This window comes from Somniosus microcephalus, chromosome 5 (assembly GCF_052327205.1).
Source record: "Somniosus microcephalus isolate GS21.2 chromosome 5, FLI_Smic_1.0, whole genome shotgun sequence".
NCBI lineage: Eukaryota > Metazoa > Chordata > Chondrichthyes > Squaliformes > Somniosidae > Somniosus > Somniosus microcephalus.
Genome location: NC_140991.1, coordinates 314,271,198 through 314,286,160, shown reverse-complemented (window position 1 = coordinate 314,286,160; position 14,963 = coordinate 314,271,198). Strand labels below are relative to the sequence as shown.

The 14,963-nt window shown below is 47.6% G+C and overlaps 1 protein-coding gene across 1 annotated transcript in view; it reads right to left on the bottom strand.

Annotated features, from left to right (window-relative positions):
* LOC147117878 (glutamate decarboxylase 1-like) overlaps positions 1–14,665 on the bottom strand; it is a 116,599-nt gene extending 101,934 nt beyond the window's left edge. Inside the window, exons 1-3 of the mRNA XM_085989397.1 lie at positions 14,542–14,665; positions 6,022–6,264; positions 2,299–2,389 (exon numbers count right to left, since the gene is read on the bottom strand). Coding sequence (XP_085845523.1) covers positions 2,299–2,389; positions 6,022–6,264; positions 14,542–14,665 — 458 coding nt within the window. The remainder of the gene's footprint in view (positions 1–2,298; positions 2,390–6,021; positions 6,265–14,541) is intronic.
* Positions 14,666–14,963: the final 298 nt, after the last annotated feature.

Genomic DNA, 14,963 nt, shown 5'->3' with positions numbered 1-14,963 from the left:
CACGATGGGCCAAATGGCCTCCTTCTGTGCCGTAAATGTCTATGATTCTATGAAACTGTTATTGGGCCATTGGAGTGTGAAAAAAACTCAGATGAAAATCACAAACTACGATGGAGGATGAGTGGAGGAGATCATACACAGTAGGAAAGTTGAAAGAGCTATTTCAGGACAGGGCGGAGTACAAAATGTGTAGCTTTTTGCACAGTAAGGGATAACCAAGCTGCTCGTGCTCCACAGCTCTGTGGCTGGGCATTCCAGGTGTGGAGCAACACTCAAAGGCAGGGCCGGCCAGGAAGCAATCGGCTCACAGTGACTGATTTTGCATCCATTAGTTTGAATGGACGGAAAAGCAAGGACTGCAGGCCCAAAGTTTCCTGGCCAGCACTCCCTGGGAGCGCCTGACTGTGGGGTAAGCTGTTCAATGCCTGTCACAGAATGTCTCTCCTGGAATCTTTTTTGGCCCTGGTTTTCCTTCCACATTGTAATTGGAATGGAACCAACACCCAGTGTTCAGATTTGAATGCGGTGAGGTGACACCGGTAACCTCCTTGAGGTGCAGCTCCTGAATCGCCATTTATTGCACGGTGGCATAGTGGTTAGCACTGTTGCACAGTGGCACGGTGGCATAGTGGTTAGCACTGTTGCCTCACAGCGCCAGGGACCCGGGTTCAAATCTGGCCTCGGGCGACTGTCTGTGTGGAGTTTGCACATTCTCCCTGTGTCTGCGTGGGTTTCCTCCGGGTGCTCCGGTTTCCTCCCACAGTCCAAAGATGTGCGGGTTAGGTTGATTTGGCTATGATAAATTGACCCTTAGTGTTAGGGGATTAAATACGTGGGGTTACGGGGATAGGGTGGGATATGTGTCGGTGCAGGCTCGATGGGCCGAAATGGCCTCTATCTGCACTGTGGTGATTCTGTGTGTGTGATCTTGCACATTTCACCAGAGACAAAGATACGGCACCCTGAGCACACGTGCACATCACAATATTAGACAGAATTTTTTTTTTAATGCATTTTATTTGAACTGTCTCCTGAAGACAGGACAGAGTAAGACTGCAACAGTGGAACAGATTAGAAACCATGGTAGTTGGGATAGGGAAGAGGGATAATGCATTAGCTCACCTTATTGGGCACATGTGGACACCTGTCTTCCTTGCAGACGCTCCATAAATCCTATCTCTAATCAAGCTTCGAGTCACCTTTCCGAATATGTTCTTCGGTGTCAAATTTTGCTTGATAATCGCTCCTGTGAAGCGCCTTGGGACGTTTTACTATGTTAAAGATGCTACATAAATGCAAGTTTATGTTAAGTTAAGATGGCACCCCATCCGCCACCTTAAACATTCAGGCCTAGAAATTCATTAAGGCGCTGCCAGCTTTGCGCCCAGTTAACGCCTAAAGAGTGATTTTGCACCAAAAATGAGTTTGCGCAGATATTCAGCGCAGCGGTATTGGCGGCGGTAGCCGTTAGCGCTGCGCCGGCACCAATGACGTCATCGGTGTGCGCAGTGCCCCGGTTCCGCCCCGAAACCGGCCCAATCCCCATATTTAGTTGCGGCCGCCTCCTCCGAAGCGGCCGCAAACAGCGACCAGAAAACGGGGCCGTGCTGAATCCTTAGTGGGGCGCTTTAAAGGGGAAGGTGCGGCCGGCTGCTTTTTCGGCGGCCACCTGCCCGCACCTCCTTCCCCGGCCTCCTCCATCCCCCCCCCCGCGGCATTGCCGGCTGGTTTGCGGGAGCCCGGCACTTCTCCGTTGTGCCGGGCTCTTTTGCCGGCACTCGCGATCGGGGCTCCAGCCATTGCAGGCACCTCCCCCTTAAGAGAGGGAGGAAGGCCTGCAGTACCGCAGCCTGCCGCTCCGCAGCGTGTGGCGCAGCGGCGCCAAGAGCGCTGATATTCAGTGTCAGCGCCCCAAGCGGAGGCGGGCACACCCTGGTATAGCGCCCGGTTCCGAATTGGGGCGCTAACAATGAATATCTGACGATCGCTATAGGCTTCCCGCCCAGCGCTAACTTCTGGGCGCTAGCCAGCTGGCGGGGCCATAGTGAATTTCTAGGCCTCACTCCCTCCACCACCAGCGCACCGTGGCTGCAGTGTGTACCATCTACAAGATGCACTGCAGCAACTCGCCAAGGCTTCTTCGGCAGCACCTCCCAAACCCGCGACCTGAAACGTTAACTCTCTCTCCACAGACGCTGCCTGACCTGCCGAGTGTTTCCAGCGTTTTCTGTTTTTATTAACAAGGTTTTTTTCTCGCCTTTTTTTTCCCAACGTGATTTTGCATAAAGCAGCACTTACATGTTGGTGTTGGCAGTGGCAGTCAGCCATTCGCCCGCTAACCCAATAACGTCCAGACCGCTGGAGAGCTGATTGAAAAAGCGGGGGTGACCTGTAGAAGGGAAGTATGGATAAGTCATGAACCTTACTGTAATATTGGGGCAGAAATTGCAGTGTCTTCAACCGTCCTAACCCTTCTGAAAGGTCCCGCAACTTCCGTGACCCCGCATGCCCTCCTCATGCGCGAAAACCCGGAACTTGCGATCGGTCAAGGTTTGCCTTGACAGATCTACCGAACCGAAAGTAAAATCAGTATCGCTGGCGCGGAGTTCGGCTATTTACCCGACAACTGACCAGCAATTGCCCGCAAAACTATTACGGCTGGTAAAAGCAGGCACGGGGCCCGCTTTCATCAGCGTAAGGGATATTATAAATCTTACATAAAAATTGATGCGCAAACACTTAAAAGTAGTTTATGCAAATATTGGCCTAGATTAAAATGTTTAAGGATATTTTTCAAAAAACTTATTTTTTTAAATTGTATTTGGTGTAATGACGGGACTTTAAATTTGAAAATCAGAACATTTATGTTTATTGGAATTGTGTAAATTGTTTAATTATTTGGGGATTTCATTGCATGTCATTAGGGGATTCCGTTCTGAAATGGAATCTTCCTTTTTGATTGGAGGACCGGGGCCCATGTGATCCCAGGGATGCTTCCGAACCGCCTGCGCCCCTGGGATCTGCCGGGCCTTGACGCAAGTGAATGCCTGGAGGCCCAGGACCCGAACTCTCCCCAGCCTGGCAGCCTGGAGGTAAGTTCGGAAATGTTTTGCGTGTCAGAGGCGTACTCCGGAGGTACACCTACGACCGCAAGTTCAGGGCCACTATGACAGCCGTGGCTCAGTGGGCGGCACCCTCGCCTCTGAGTCAGAAGGTTGTGGGTTCAAATCTCACTCCAGAGACTTGAGCACTGAAATTTGGGCTGACACTCCCAGTGCTGTACTGAGGGAGCGCTGCCCTGTCGGAGGGGCCGCCTTTCAGATGAAACGTTAAACCGAGACCCCGTCTGCTCTCTCGGGTGGACGTAAAAGGTCCCGTGGTGCTATATCGAAGAAGAGCAGGGGAGTTCTCCCTGGTGTCGGGGCCAATATTTATCCCTCAATCTATATCGCAAAAAGCAGGTTATCTGGTCAATATCACATTGCTGTTTGTGGGAGCTTGCTGTGTGCAAATTGGCTGCCGCGTTTCCTACATTACAACAGTGACCACACTTCAAAAAAGTACTTCATTGGCTGTAAAGTACTTTGGGACGTCTGGTGGAGGCGCTATAGAAATGCAAGTCTTTCTTTCTTAACACTGCCATTGTTGCTATCTTGTACGATAGCAAAATACTGCAGATGCTGGAAATCCGAAATAACAACTGAAAATGCTGGAAAAACTCAGCAGGCCAGGCAACATCCGTGGAGAGAAAATAAAGTCAACGTTTCGGGTGAACCCTTTGTCAAGACTAAGCTATCTTGTATCCTTGTTCATTGTCCCCACCCAGCTTCACCTCCTTGGTGCTCAGTTGAAAAAGGGCAACTTATACAATGCGGTTAAGTGTTTAAAAGGCGCTGATCTGGGCTTTATTGTAAGTACGAAGCATCCGTGCCTTATTTCATAACGTAGAAGCAGTTGTTGAATTTATAATCTGCCTGCTCAGTTGTGGGGACGCAGCATGTTTCTGCCACCTGGTTAAAGTGGGGTTATCATGAATCTTACCATTCTGACTCATGTGATAACACTAGGCGGCCAGCTGGTGGCGCCGTCCAAGGAAAGTATAAATACTCGGGCGTGGGCCCAGCTTGCTCAGGACCTTTCTGTAACCAGGAGCTAGTGATGTAATTAGAAACTCATGGTTGTGAAACAGTTGATTAAAGCCTTGTTTTATACTCAACCAAGTGTTTAGTGAGTTTTCTTACGTCAGGTGTTGTGGGTAGTATTAACGTGGCACATATGACATTGGCCCTGTGAGTGAACTGAATTTAAACATTGCATCGACCTCAGTCATCATGGTGCACATTATGCCACGTCGAGTAGCCTACCGGTAATAAACTAGAGATCAGGCCATCTTAGACTGGGTAATATGTAATGAGAAAGGAATAATTAGCAATCTTGTTGTGCGAGGCCCCTTGGGGCCAAATGGCCTACTCCTGCTCCTATTTTCTATGTTTCTATGTTTCTATAGTGCCACAATTTGCATTAAATTTTAAAAAACGTGTGCACACGGCCTCCTGACTGATGGATAGTAACTTACTCTGGTCTTTATGTTGGCTTGTGTAAGTTGTGACTTGGTCTTTCTGCGCCAGAGGCCATGGCCCCCCCTCACCCCCTTTCCCCAGCCCCCAGTTGCTTTAAAATCTATCCCGTTTCCTGCTTTTTTTCCAGTTCTGACGAAGGGTCCCAGACCTGAAACGTTAACTCTGTTTCTCTCTCCACGGATGCTGCCTGGCCTGCTGAGTTTTTCCAGCGTTTCCTGTTGTTGTTTCTGTGTTGTAAATGCTGTGTAAAAGCTGTGAAAGGCCACAGCATCAGTGCTAACTCAATAAAGCCATTATGATGGACTTCGTTTTTAAATTAGAAAATCATTTTTTGCCACTATGGTTGTCATTGCAAACAGGATTCGTTGATGTCCAGCAGAAACCTTTCTCAGACTAGTTGAAGGCTAACACCAGGAACATAAGTTATGTTCACAACAACAGAAAACGCTGGAAAAACTCAGCTGGCCAGGCAGCATCCGTGGAGAGAGAAACAGAGTTAACGTTTCAGGTCGAAGACCCTTCGTTCTGACAAAGGGTCATCGACCTGAAACAATGGCCCTGAAATTAGGATCGGGAGCTTGCCGCGCATGCAAGCCCCCGATGTGCATTTACCCGGCGCGCTGACATTTCAATCCTGGCCCGCATTGCATTTCCTCTCACTGGCCCGCTTGAGGTCCCGCCGCGCTGTGCGTGCGTGACCCAGCGGCGTACTTAGTGCGATGAGCCGGCTGGGATCACGTGAGCACAGGGCAACCAATGGGAGGTTGCAAAAGTTCATTCATGAGTTTGATAGTGAGAGCTGTCAAACTCATGAAAACTCCTGGCCCCAAAACACTACTTAAACTTGAAAGAAAATTCAAAAAAACATTGCACTACTTAAATGAACCATAAATAACTGTAAAAAACTATTTTAAACAATATTTTTAAAATTTGAAAAAAATTATTATATAAAAAATCGGGGCTAAAACTAAACTTACCTTACTGTAAATTCTTTAAAATAATAAACCTGTGGAAATTTTTTAAATAAATTGTATTAATAGACCACTTACCTGTAAAACTAAGTACTTACGTGTGGTTTTTCAATGCGTAAAAAACGGAGGCCTTTACACACGCGCAACACTCCAAAAATAAAGGAAATCCCAAGTCGCACGCACTGCCTGTGTAGTCGCACGCGTTCAGCCTCTTAACCCCTTGGGTCAGAGGAGAGGAAATGCCGGTTTTCCCCGCATGCGCTGTGCATGCTGAAAACCAGCAATTCCTCCGGGCACACTCGTGAGTACCCCGTCCGTACTCACGCGTTGGGAGAGGAATTAGTGGGCCATTAACTCTGTTTCTCGCTCCACGGATGTTGCCTGACCTGCTGAGTGTTTCCAGCGTTTTCTGGTGTTGTTTCAGATTTCCAGCATCCGCAGTATTTTGCTATCGTATAAGTTACGTTTACCTGTTTTAACTCCATATTTCAATGTATCCCTGCAGTCAACCAGAAGCTGTTCAAGAGATTCTGGCTGCTCAGATAATTCCAGGTTGAAGCCCTCCACTCCTTCGAGAAACTGGTGGCGGTGGTTGAAATCCAGAACCTTAGACGTCCTGTCGAAAGTTTTTCTGACGTAATTCAGCAGAACTTCAACAACGTCCATCAAAAACTGCATGGTGTGGTCTTCACCATTCTTAGCTGGTAGCAAATCTATCAGCAAATATCACAGAAATAATGATTTATTTTTTAACACAACAGGCGATAAAGAATTCCATGAGGCTGGTAACTGTAGAATTTGCTTTCCCTCATTACAAGAAAATGTAATTTAGTTATTTTTTATTTAACTTCCTCAAGTTGAAAATGAAAAATGTCATCTCTGGAGAGATTAGCTGGGAGGAACGGCACCGCCCCTTGACATTCCACGGCATTACCATCGCCGAATCCCCCACCATCAACATCCTGGGGGTCACCATTGACCAGAAACTTAACTGGACCAGCCACATAAATACTGTGGCAACAAGAGCAGGTCAGAGGCTGGGTATTCTGCAGCAAGTGTCTCACCCCCTGACTCCCCAAAGCCTTTCTACCATCCACAAGGCACAAGTAAGGAGTGTGACGGAATACTCTCCACTTGCCTGGATGAGTGCAGCTCCAACAACACTCAAGGAGCTCAACACCATCCAGGACAAAGCAGCCCGCGTGATTGGCACCCTATCCACCACCTTCAACATTCACTCCCTCCACCGCCGGCGTACCGTGGCTGCAGTGTGTACCATCTACAATGGCCAAGGCTTCTTTGGCAGCACCTCCCAAACCCGCAACCTCTTCCACCTAGAAGGACAAGGGCAGCAGGCGCATGGGAACATCACCACCTCCAAGTTCCCCTCCAAGTCACACACCATCCTGACTTGGAAATATATCTACCGTTCCTTCATCGTCGCTGGGTCAAAATCCTGGAACACCCTCCCTAACAGCACTGTGGGAGCACCTTCCCCACACGGACTGCAGCGGTTCAAGAAGGTGGCTCACCACCACCTTCTCGAGGGCAACTAGGGATGGGCGATAAATGCTGGCCTTGCCAGCGATGCCCACATCCCATAAAAACGAATTAAAAAAATACTTAGCACAAATTATCGATTTGGCGATGACTGGGATTCTCCTCTTTGGGGTGGGACTTCTTCCCCTTTCCCGCTAATTCCCACAACCCGTCCCATTTCACTAGGTTGTGGTTTATCCTTTAGGTACAGTGGACACCTGGTGGGAGTCCTGCCATTGAAAGGGAGCCTGAAGAGGGGAGTTGCAATGATGGTGCAGCGGGGACACCACGGCAGCACCAGAAGAGCTGGCGGACGGACCTCAGAAAGGAACAGGATTGCCTCGAAAATCAGAATTGCAGTCCTACTGAAGACTTCGGGCAAAATACTAGGGATCTTCTGCAGGTAAGAGTCTGGGGACAAACTGGAGAAAGGCAGCTTGCAAGGTCCTATCCCACCTTGGGGAGACCGCAAGACCGTTACTGCTACAGCCCGTGTCCGACTGCCACTTTCTCCATGGTGAGTCCCGGGAAGCGGGGGACAGGTGTAGCAGATAGAAGGGAAATCCTCTCAGGACCCGGGCCCCATTCCCCCGCCAACATTTGCGAGCGGCGGGTGGGGAAAGAGTGACTCAGTGGTTGTCCCGCGATGACCTTCTACTTTGAGTCTCCCGACTAGAACAAGACCCTCTTAGATGATGCACATGATCATGTTCTGATGGCTGCCATTTTAATGAGCTGGAATTACATCGGTTATAGTCTGCTGACAATCTCGGCAAGTCGCACCTGGGCCACTTCACATCATCTTCTCGCAGCTTCTCCCAACACCTCATCCTTTGCCAGCCCCCATGCCTTCCATATTATTTAAATGGAGAGAGACTACAGAATGCTGCGGCACAGAGGGATCTGGGTGCCCTCGCACATGAGACACAGAAAATTAGCATGCAGGTACAGCAATGAATGAGGAAGGCAAATGGAATGTGGGCCTTTATTGCAAGGGGGATGGAGTATAAAAGGAGGGAAGTCCTGCTACAACTGTACAGGGCGTTGGTGAGGCCACACCTGGAGTACTGCGTACAGTTTTGGTCTCCTTATTTAAGGAGGTATATACTTGCATTGGAGGCAGTTCAGAGAAGGTTTGAAGGGATAATTACTGGTCCTAGCCCCTTTAGGGCTACCCCGGATCAAGCATATTCCCCAGAAGTTCACTTTCAACTAAAGTTTGAGGTAACCGAATCCTAAAGATGCTTAATTGGGTCTAAAGGTCCAGACTATCTCTCTCTAAAGGAAAGGAACAACCTGAAGATGTTACCGTCCTCCAGATAGCACTTTTAATAAGTTTAGCTAGACTGTAATGTTCCGGATATCATGAGGGTCCGGAAAACTCCCCCAGAATTCTGCAACTCCTCATCAAAGAGCGTACAGAGATTAAGTTCGCGAGTTTGATATAGATGTATTATGTGAGACAATTCTAAAAATATATAGATTTATTAAAGAACCGACATATAATTACAGTAGGTGTTTCAATCGCAACATTAACAGTTCCAAAAAGAGAAAGCTTTTACAATCTTATTATCAGAGATCCTTATTCTCCAATCTTAACTTCTCTACAGTTTTACAGTTCTTAAAGTGTATTCAGGATATCCACCAAAATCAAATACAGTACCTTGATCCCTGAGATACAAAGAGTTGGAGACTTACAGAACTAGTTCTGAAGCCAAGAATCGTTTTGCCCCTTCAAGCGAGTCTATGATCCCATTTGAAAGTTCAATATTTATATCCTTTCTCAGTGGTATTTCCTTTGAAGTTTTCTGCTGATGTAAGCTAATTATCTCTAGTCATTTTTCTGCTGACTTCTGCAATTCTTACAGTCAGATCAACTGGTAGCATTAAGAATCGTGTCTCTAACCTAGGTGTTTGAAGCTTATCATAAAAAATGGTTGTAACAGCAGGTGCATCTGTTTGATGTATTCTTACCAAGGTCTTCTGTTTGTGTCTTTTTATGATGTGTAAATTGAAACACCTCAGCCAGGGTGATCTATGCAATTCTTAGTTACCTCAGCTGGTTGCAACACAGAATCATGTCTCTTGTGTTTCATTTGATGTCATTTTTATGAAGGCATATGTTTCTTAATTTTATGTGTTTCTTTCTGAAGTGTAATTTAGAACACCTTAACAGGGTGTACCATTGTGTTCTTTCCAAAGCTTCAGACTTCAGGAGCCTCCAACCTCCTGTTTCAATAAGGTTATTGATTCAGTGTCAACAACTTCTCTTATCCCAATATCCTGTATGCTGTTTACAGCTTTAGATTGTTGAGGCTTCCAGATTCCCGAACCCAGTTTGTCATGTCTTAATAAGGCTAGAATTATTTCATAGAATGGTGTATTTTTCTGAATATGGCTTATTCCTTCACAGGTTCACGAGGTTGATCCCTGAGTTGAAGGGGTTGTCTTATGAGGAAAGGTTGAGCAGGTTGGGCCTATACTAATTGGAGTTTAGAAGAATGAGAGGTGATCTAATTGAAACATACAAGACTCTGAGGGGGCTGGACAGGGTAGATGCTGAGAGGATGTTTACTCTCGTGGGGGAACCTAGAACTAGGGGGCATAGCTTCAGAATAAGGGGTCGCCCATTTAAAACAGAGATGAGGAGGAATTTCTTCTGTTCTCCTGTTCCTGTTTCCCCATCAAATAAATTCTTCCACCTATACTCCTTGCCATTCCCCTGACCTCACCAGCTCCCATAACTGCTCTATATCCGAGGTCGCGATCACAATAAAGCTATTGTTGACCATTGTCTTGTCTTCCCCTTCCACTTACATCCTCCTACTGTCCCATTAATCTCACATATCCCCCAGCAACCTCACAAGTGCACTCGCTACCTCCCGACTCCCCTGCCTTTGGCCCTCCACCTGACTTGATATCTCTGCTGCTGCCGATTTGCTTAACTGTATCTATGCAACAAGTGGTTAAGATTTGGAATGCGCTGCCTGATAGGGCGGTGGATACAGATTCGATAGCAGCCTTCAAAAGGGAATTGGATAAATACTTGAAGGAGAAAAAATTGTAGGGATATGGGGAAAGAGCGGGGGAGCAAGACTGACTGGATTGCTCTTCGAAAGAGCCAGTGCAGACTCGATGGGCCGAATGGCCTCCCTCTGTGCTGTACTATTCTATTATTCTATACACCTCTGTCTTTGATGATTTTTTGCCTATCAATTCAATCACCGTTTCCCACTCCCATTGCTCCTTCTGGTAAAGTGCCAACCACTGCTCTACTAAGTTAGAGAGGAGTGAACTCAACCATTTGAACTCAAATTAGGGGTAGGAAGCATGACACCCACATCCCTCAAGCCTGTTCCGTCATTCAATGAGATCATGGCTGATCTGCGACCTAACTCCATATACCCGCCTTTGCCCCATATCCCTTAATAACTTTGGTTAACAAAAATCTATTAATCTCAGATTGAAAATTAACAATTGATCCAGCTTCAATTGCCGTTTGCAGAAGAGAATTCCAAACTTTTACCACCCTTTGCATGTAGAAGTGTTTCCTGAATTCACTCCTGAAAGGTCTGGCCCTAATTTTTAAGAACATAAGAATTAGGAGCAGGAGTCGGCCATTCAGCCCCTCGAGCCTGCTCCGCCATTCAATAAGATCACGGCTGATCTTCGACCTCAGCTCCACTTTCCCGCCCGATCCCCATATCCCTTGATTACCCTAGAGTCCAAAAATCCATCGATCACAGCCTTGAATATACTCAACGACTGAGCATCCACAGCCCTCTGGGGCAGAGAATTCCAAAGATTCACCACCCTCTGAGTGAAGAAATTCCTCCTCATCTCAGCCTTAAATGGCCGACCCCTTATTCTAAAGCTACACCCCCTAGTTCTAGACTCTCCGGCCATAGGGAAACAGCCTCTCAGCATCTACCCTGTCAATCCCCCTCAGAATCTCTTTCAATGAGATCACCTCTCATTCTTCTAAATGCCAGGGAGTTTTTAAAAATTTGTTCCTGGGATGTGGGCGTTGCTAGCAAGGCCAGTATTTATTGCCCATTCCCTAATTGCCCTCGAGGAGGTGGTGGTGAGCCGCCTTGTTGAACCGCTGCAGTCCGTGTGGTGAAGGTGCTCCCACAAGCGCTGTTAGGGAGGGAGTTCCAGGATTTTAACCCAGCGACGATGAAGGAACTGAGATATATTTCCAAGTTAGGATGGTGTGTGGCTTGGAGAGGAACTTGGAGGTGATGGTGTTCCCATGCGCCTGCTGCCCTTGTCCTTCTCGGTGGTAGAGGTCGCGGGTTTGGGAGGTGCTGCCGAAGAAGCCTTGGCGAGTTGCTGCAGTGCATCTTGTAGATGGTACACACTTTGGGGAGTCAGGAGGTGAGACACTCGCTGCAGAATACTCAGCCTCTGACCTGCACTTGTGGCCACAGTATTTATGTGGCTGGTCCAGTTAAGTTTCTGGTCAATGGTGACCTCCAGGATGTTGTTGTTGTTGTTGAATCCACCACCATCAACAACAACTTGTATTTATATAGCGCCTTTAATGTAGTAAAACGTCTCAAGGCGCTGCACGGGAGTATTTTAAGACAAAACATTTTTGACACTGAGCCATATAAGGAGATATTAGGGCAGGTGACCAAAAGCTTGGTCAAAGAGGTAGGTTTTAAGGAGAGTCTTAAAGGAGGAAAGAGAGGTAGAGAGGCGGAGAGGTTTAGGGAGGGAATTCCAGAGCTTAGGGCCCAGGCAACAGAAGGCACGGCCACCAATGGTTGAGTGATTATAATCGGAGATGCTCAAGAGGGCAGAATTAGAGGAGCGCAGATATCTCAGGGGGTTGTGGGGCTGGAGGAGATTACAGAGATAGGGAGGGGCGAGGCCATGGAGGGATTTGAAAAAAAGGATGAGAATTTTGAAATCGAGACATTGCTTAACCGGGAGCCAATGAAGGAGCACAGGGGAGATGGTCGAACGGGACTCGGTGCGAGTTAGGACACGGGCAGCCGAGTTTTGGATGACCTCAAGTTTACGTAGGATGGAATGTGGGAGGCCGGCCAGGAGTGCGTTGGAATAGTCAAGTCTAGAGGTAACAAAGGCATGGATGAGGGTTTCAGCAGCAGATGAGCTGAGGCGGGGTGGAGATGGGCGATATTACGGAGGTGAAATTAGGCGGTCTTTGTTATGCTGCGGACATGTGGTCGGAAGCTCATTTCAGGGTCAAATATGACACTAAGGTTGCCAACAGTGCGGTGCAGCCTCAGACAGATGTTAGGGAGAGGGATGGAGACAACGGCAAGAAAATTTCTGCTCATCCAGAACTGGATGTCGGACAAGCAGTCTGACAATTTAGAGACCGTGGAGGGGTCGAGAGAAGTGGTGGTGAGGTAGAGCTGGGTGTCATCAGCGTACATGTGGAAACTGACGCTGTGTTTTCAGATGATGTCGCCAAGGGGCAACATGTAGATGAGATATAGGAGGGGGCCAAGGATAGATCCTTCAAAATCAAAATCAAATCAAATCAAATCAAATCAAATCAAATCAACTTTTATTGTCATTGTTAGTGCACAAGTGCAGTACAACGAAATGTAGGCTTGCGGCTCCCGAGAGTGTACATTTAGAGATAACGATGCGGGAGCAGGAAGAGAAGCCATTGCAGGTGATTCTCTGGTTACGATTAGATAGATAAGAATGGAACCAGGCGAGTGCAGTCCCACCCAGCTGGACGACGGTGGAGAGGCGTTGGAGAAGGATGGAGTGGTCAACCGTGTCACAGGCTGCAGACAAGTCAAGAAGGACAAGGAGGGATAGTTTACCTTTGTCACTGTCACAAAGGGTATCATTTGTGACTTTGATGAGAGCCGTTTTGGTACTGTGGCAAGGCCAGAAACCTGATTGGAGGGATTCAAACATGGAATTGCGGGAAAGATGGGCACGGATTTGGGAGGTGACAACACGTTCAAGGACTTTGGAGAGGAAAGGGAGGTTGGAGACAGGGCAGTAGTTTGCAAGGACGGAGGGGTCAAGGGTTGGTTTTTTGAGGAGAGGGGTGATGATGGCAGATTTGAGGGAGAGGGGGACAGTACCTGAGGAGAGAGAACTGTTAACAATATCAGCTAGCTTGGGAGCCAGAAAAGGAAGTTGGGTGGTCAGCAGTTTTGTGGGAATAGGGTCGAGGGAGCAGGAAGTGGGTCTCATGGACAAGATGAGCGCAGAGAGGTCATTAGGGGAGATCGGAGAGAAACTGGACACAGATGTGAATTCAGGGCTAGGACAGGGGGGAACCTTAGAGGAAGTTTGGCCCGGTGGGCTAGGGGAAAGAAGGGAAGTGGCAGAGGCAGCTGAACGGATGGCCTCAATCTTAGAGACAAAAGTCCATGAGCTCCTCACACTTGTTATCGGAGGTGAGGGTGGAGGAGACAGGGGAGAGGGGTTTAAGAAGACAGTTAGCAGTAGAGAATAGGAGCCAGGATTTATCTTTGCATTCCAGAATGATTCTGGAAAAGTGAGCAATTTTGGCAGTTCAGCAATGGTAATGCCGTTGAATGTCAAGGGGCGCTGGTTAGACTCTCGCTTGTTGGAGCATAGGCCCAATCTACTCAATTAGGCTATGTCCCCTAATCCTAGAATCCCCAACCAGCAGAAATAGTTTCTCTCTATCTACCCTATCAGTTCCCCTTAATTTCTTGAAACCTTCGATCAAATCACCCTTTATTGGCCTTTATTGCAAGGGGGTTCGAGTATAAAAGCAGGGAAGTCCTGCTACAACTGTACAGGGTATTGGTGAGACCACACCTTGAGTACTGCGTACAGTTTTGGTCTCCTTATTTAAGGAAGGATATACTTGCATTGGAGGCAGTTCAGAGACGATTCACTAGGTTAGTTCCAGAGATGGGGGGGTTGACTTATGAGGAAAGGTTGAGCAGGTTGGGCCTATGCTCATTGGAATTTAGGAGAATGAGAGGTGATCTTATTGAAACATATAAGATACTGAGGGGGCTCGACAAGGCAGATGCTGAGAGGATGTTTCCCCTCGTGGGGAAATCTAGAACTAGGGGGCATAGTTTCAGAATAAAGGGTCGCCCTTTTAGAACTGAGATGAGGAGGAATTTCTTCTCTCAGAGGGTCGTAAATCTGTGGAATTCTCTGCCCCAGAGAGCCGTGGAGGCTGGGTCATTAAATACATTTAAGGTGGAGATAGACAGATTTTTGCAAGATAAGGGAGTGAAGGGCTATGGGGAGCGAGTAGGGAAGTGGCTTTGAGCCCAAGATCAGCCATGATCTTATTGAATGGCGGAGCAGGCTCGAGGGGGCCGAGTGGCCTATTCCTGCTCCTATTTTTTATGTTCTTATGACCTTTAGTTCACCCCTCAATCTTCCACATTGCTTTGTTTCCAACATTTTCTGCTATTATGCCAGAAACTTGTCACAGTAAAACATATAAAAAATTGTACCTTGCGCGAAAATGGTGGAAAAATCTTCCGCATCCCGTTTTGTGACGGGGTCTCTGTCGCCCCTATTCTGGCCCACACTGTGGTCACTGGGGGACGGGCACATCTTCAGACAGCTTGGATTCATGCTGTCACCTCCACCTGCGGCTGTTCTGTCCAGGGGACCTGCAACATTACAAATTGTGATTGGAGCTCGGCACTTCACTTTCAGATTTAAAATCAGCGTTGCAATTACCGTCAATGCAGCCATTAATGTTTGTCGATTACCCGTAAGCGAGCGTGCACATCAACATATTTGCTGTTGTGAGTTGGAGGCTTTTGTAAGAACAAGGATGTTACGTCAAGCAGTATTGGCAGAAAGAAAGACTCTCATTTCTATAGCACTTTTCACAACCTCAGGACATCCCAAAGCACTTTCCAGCCAA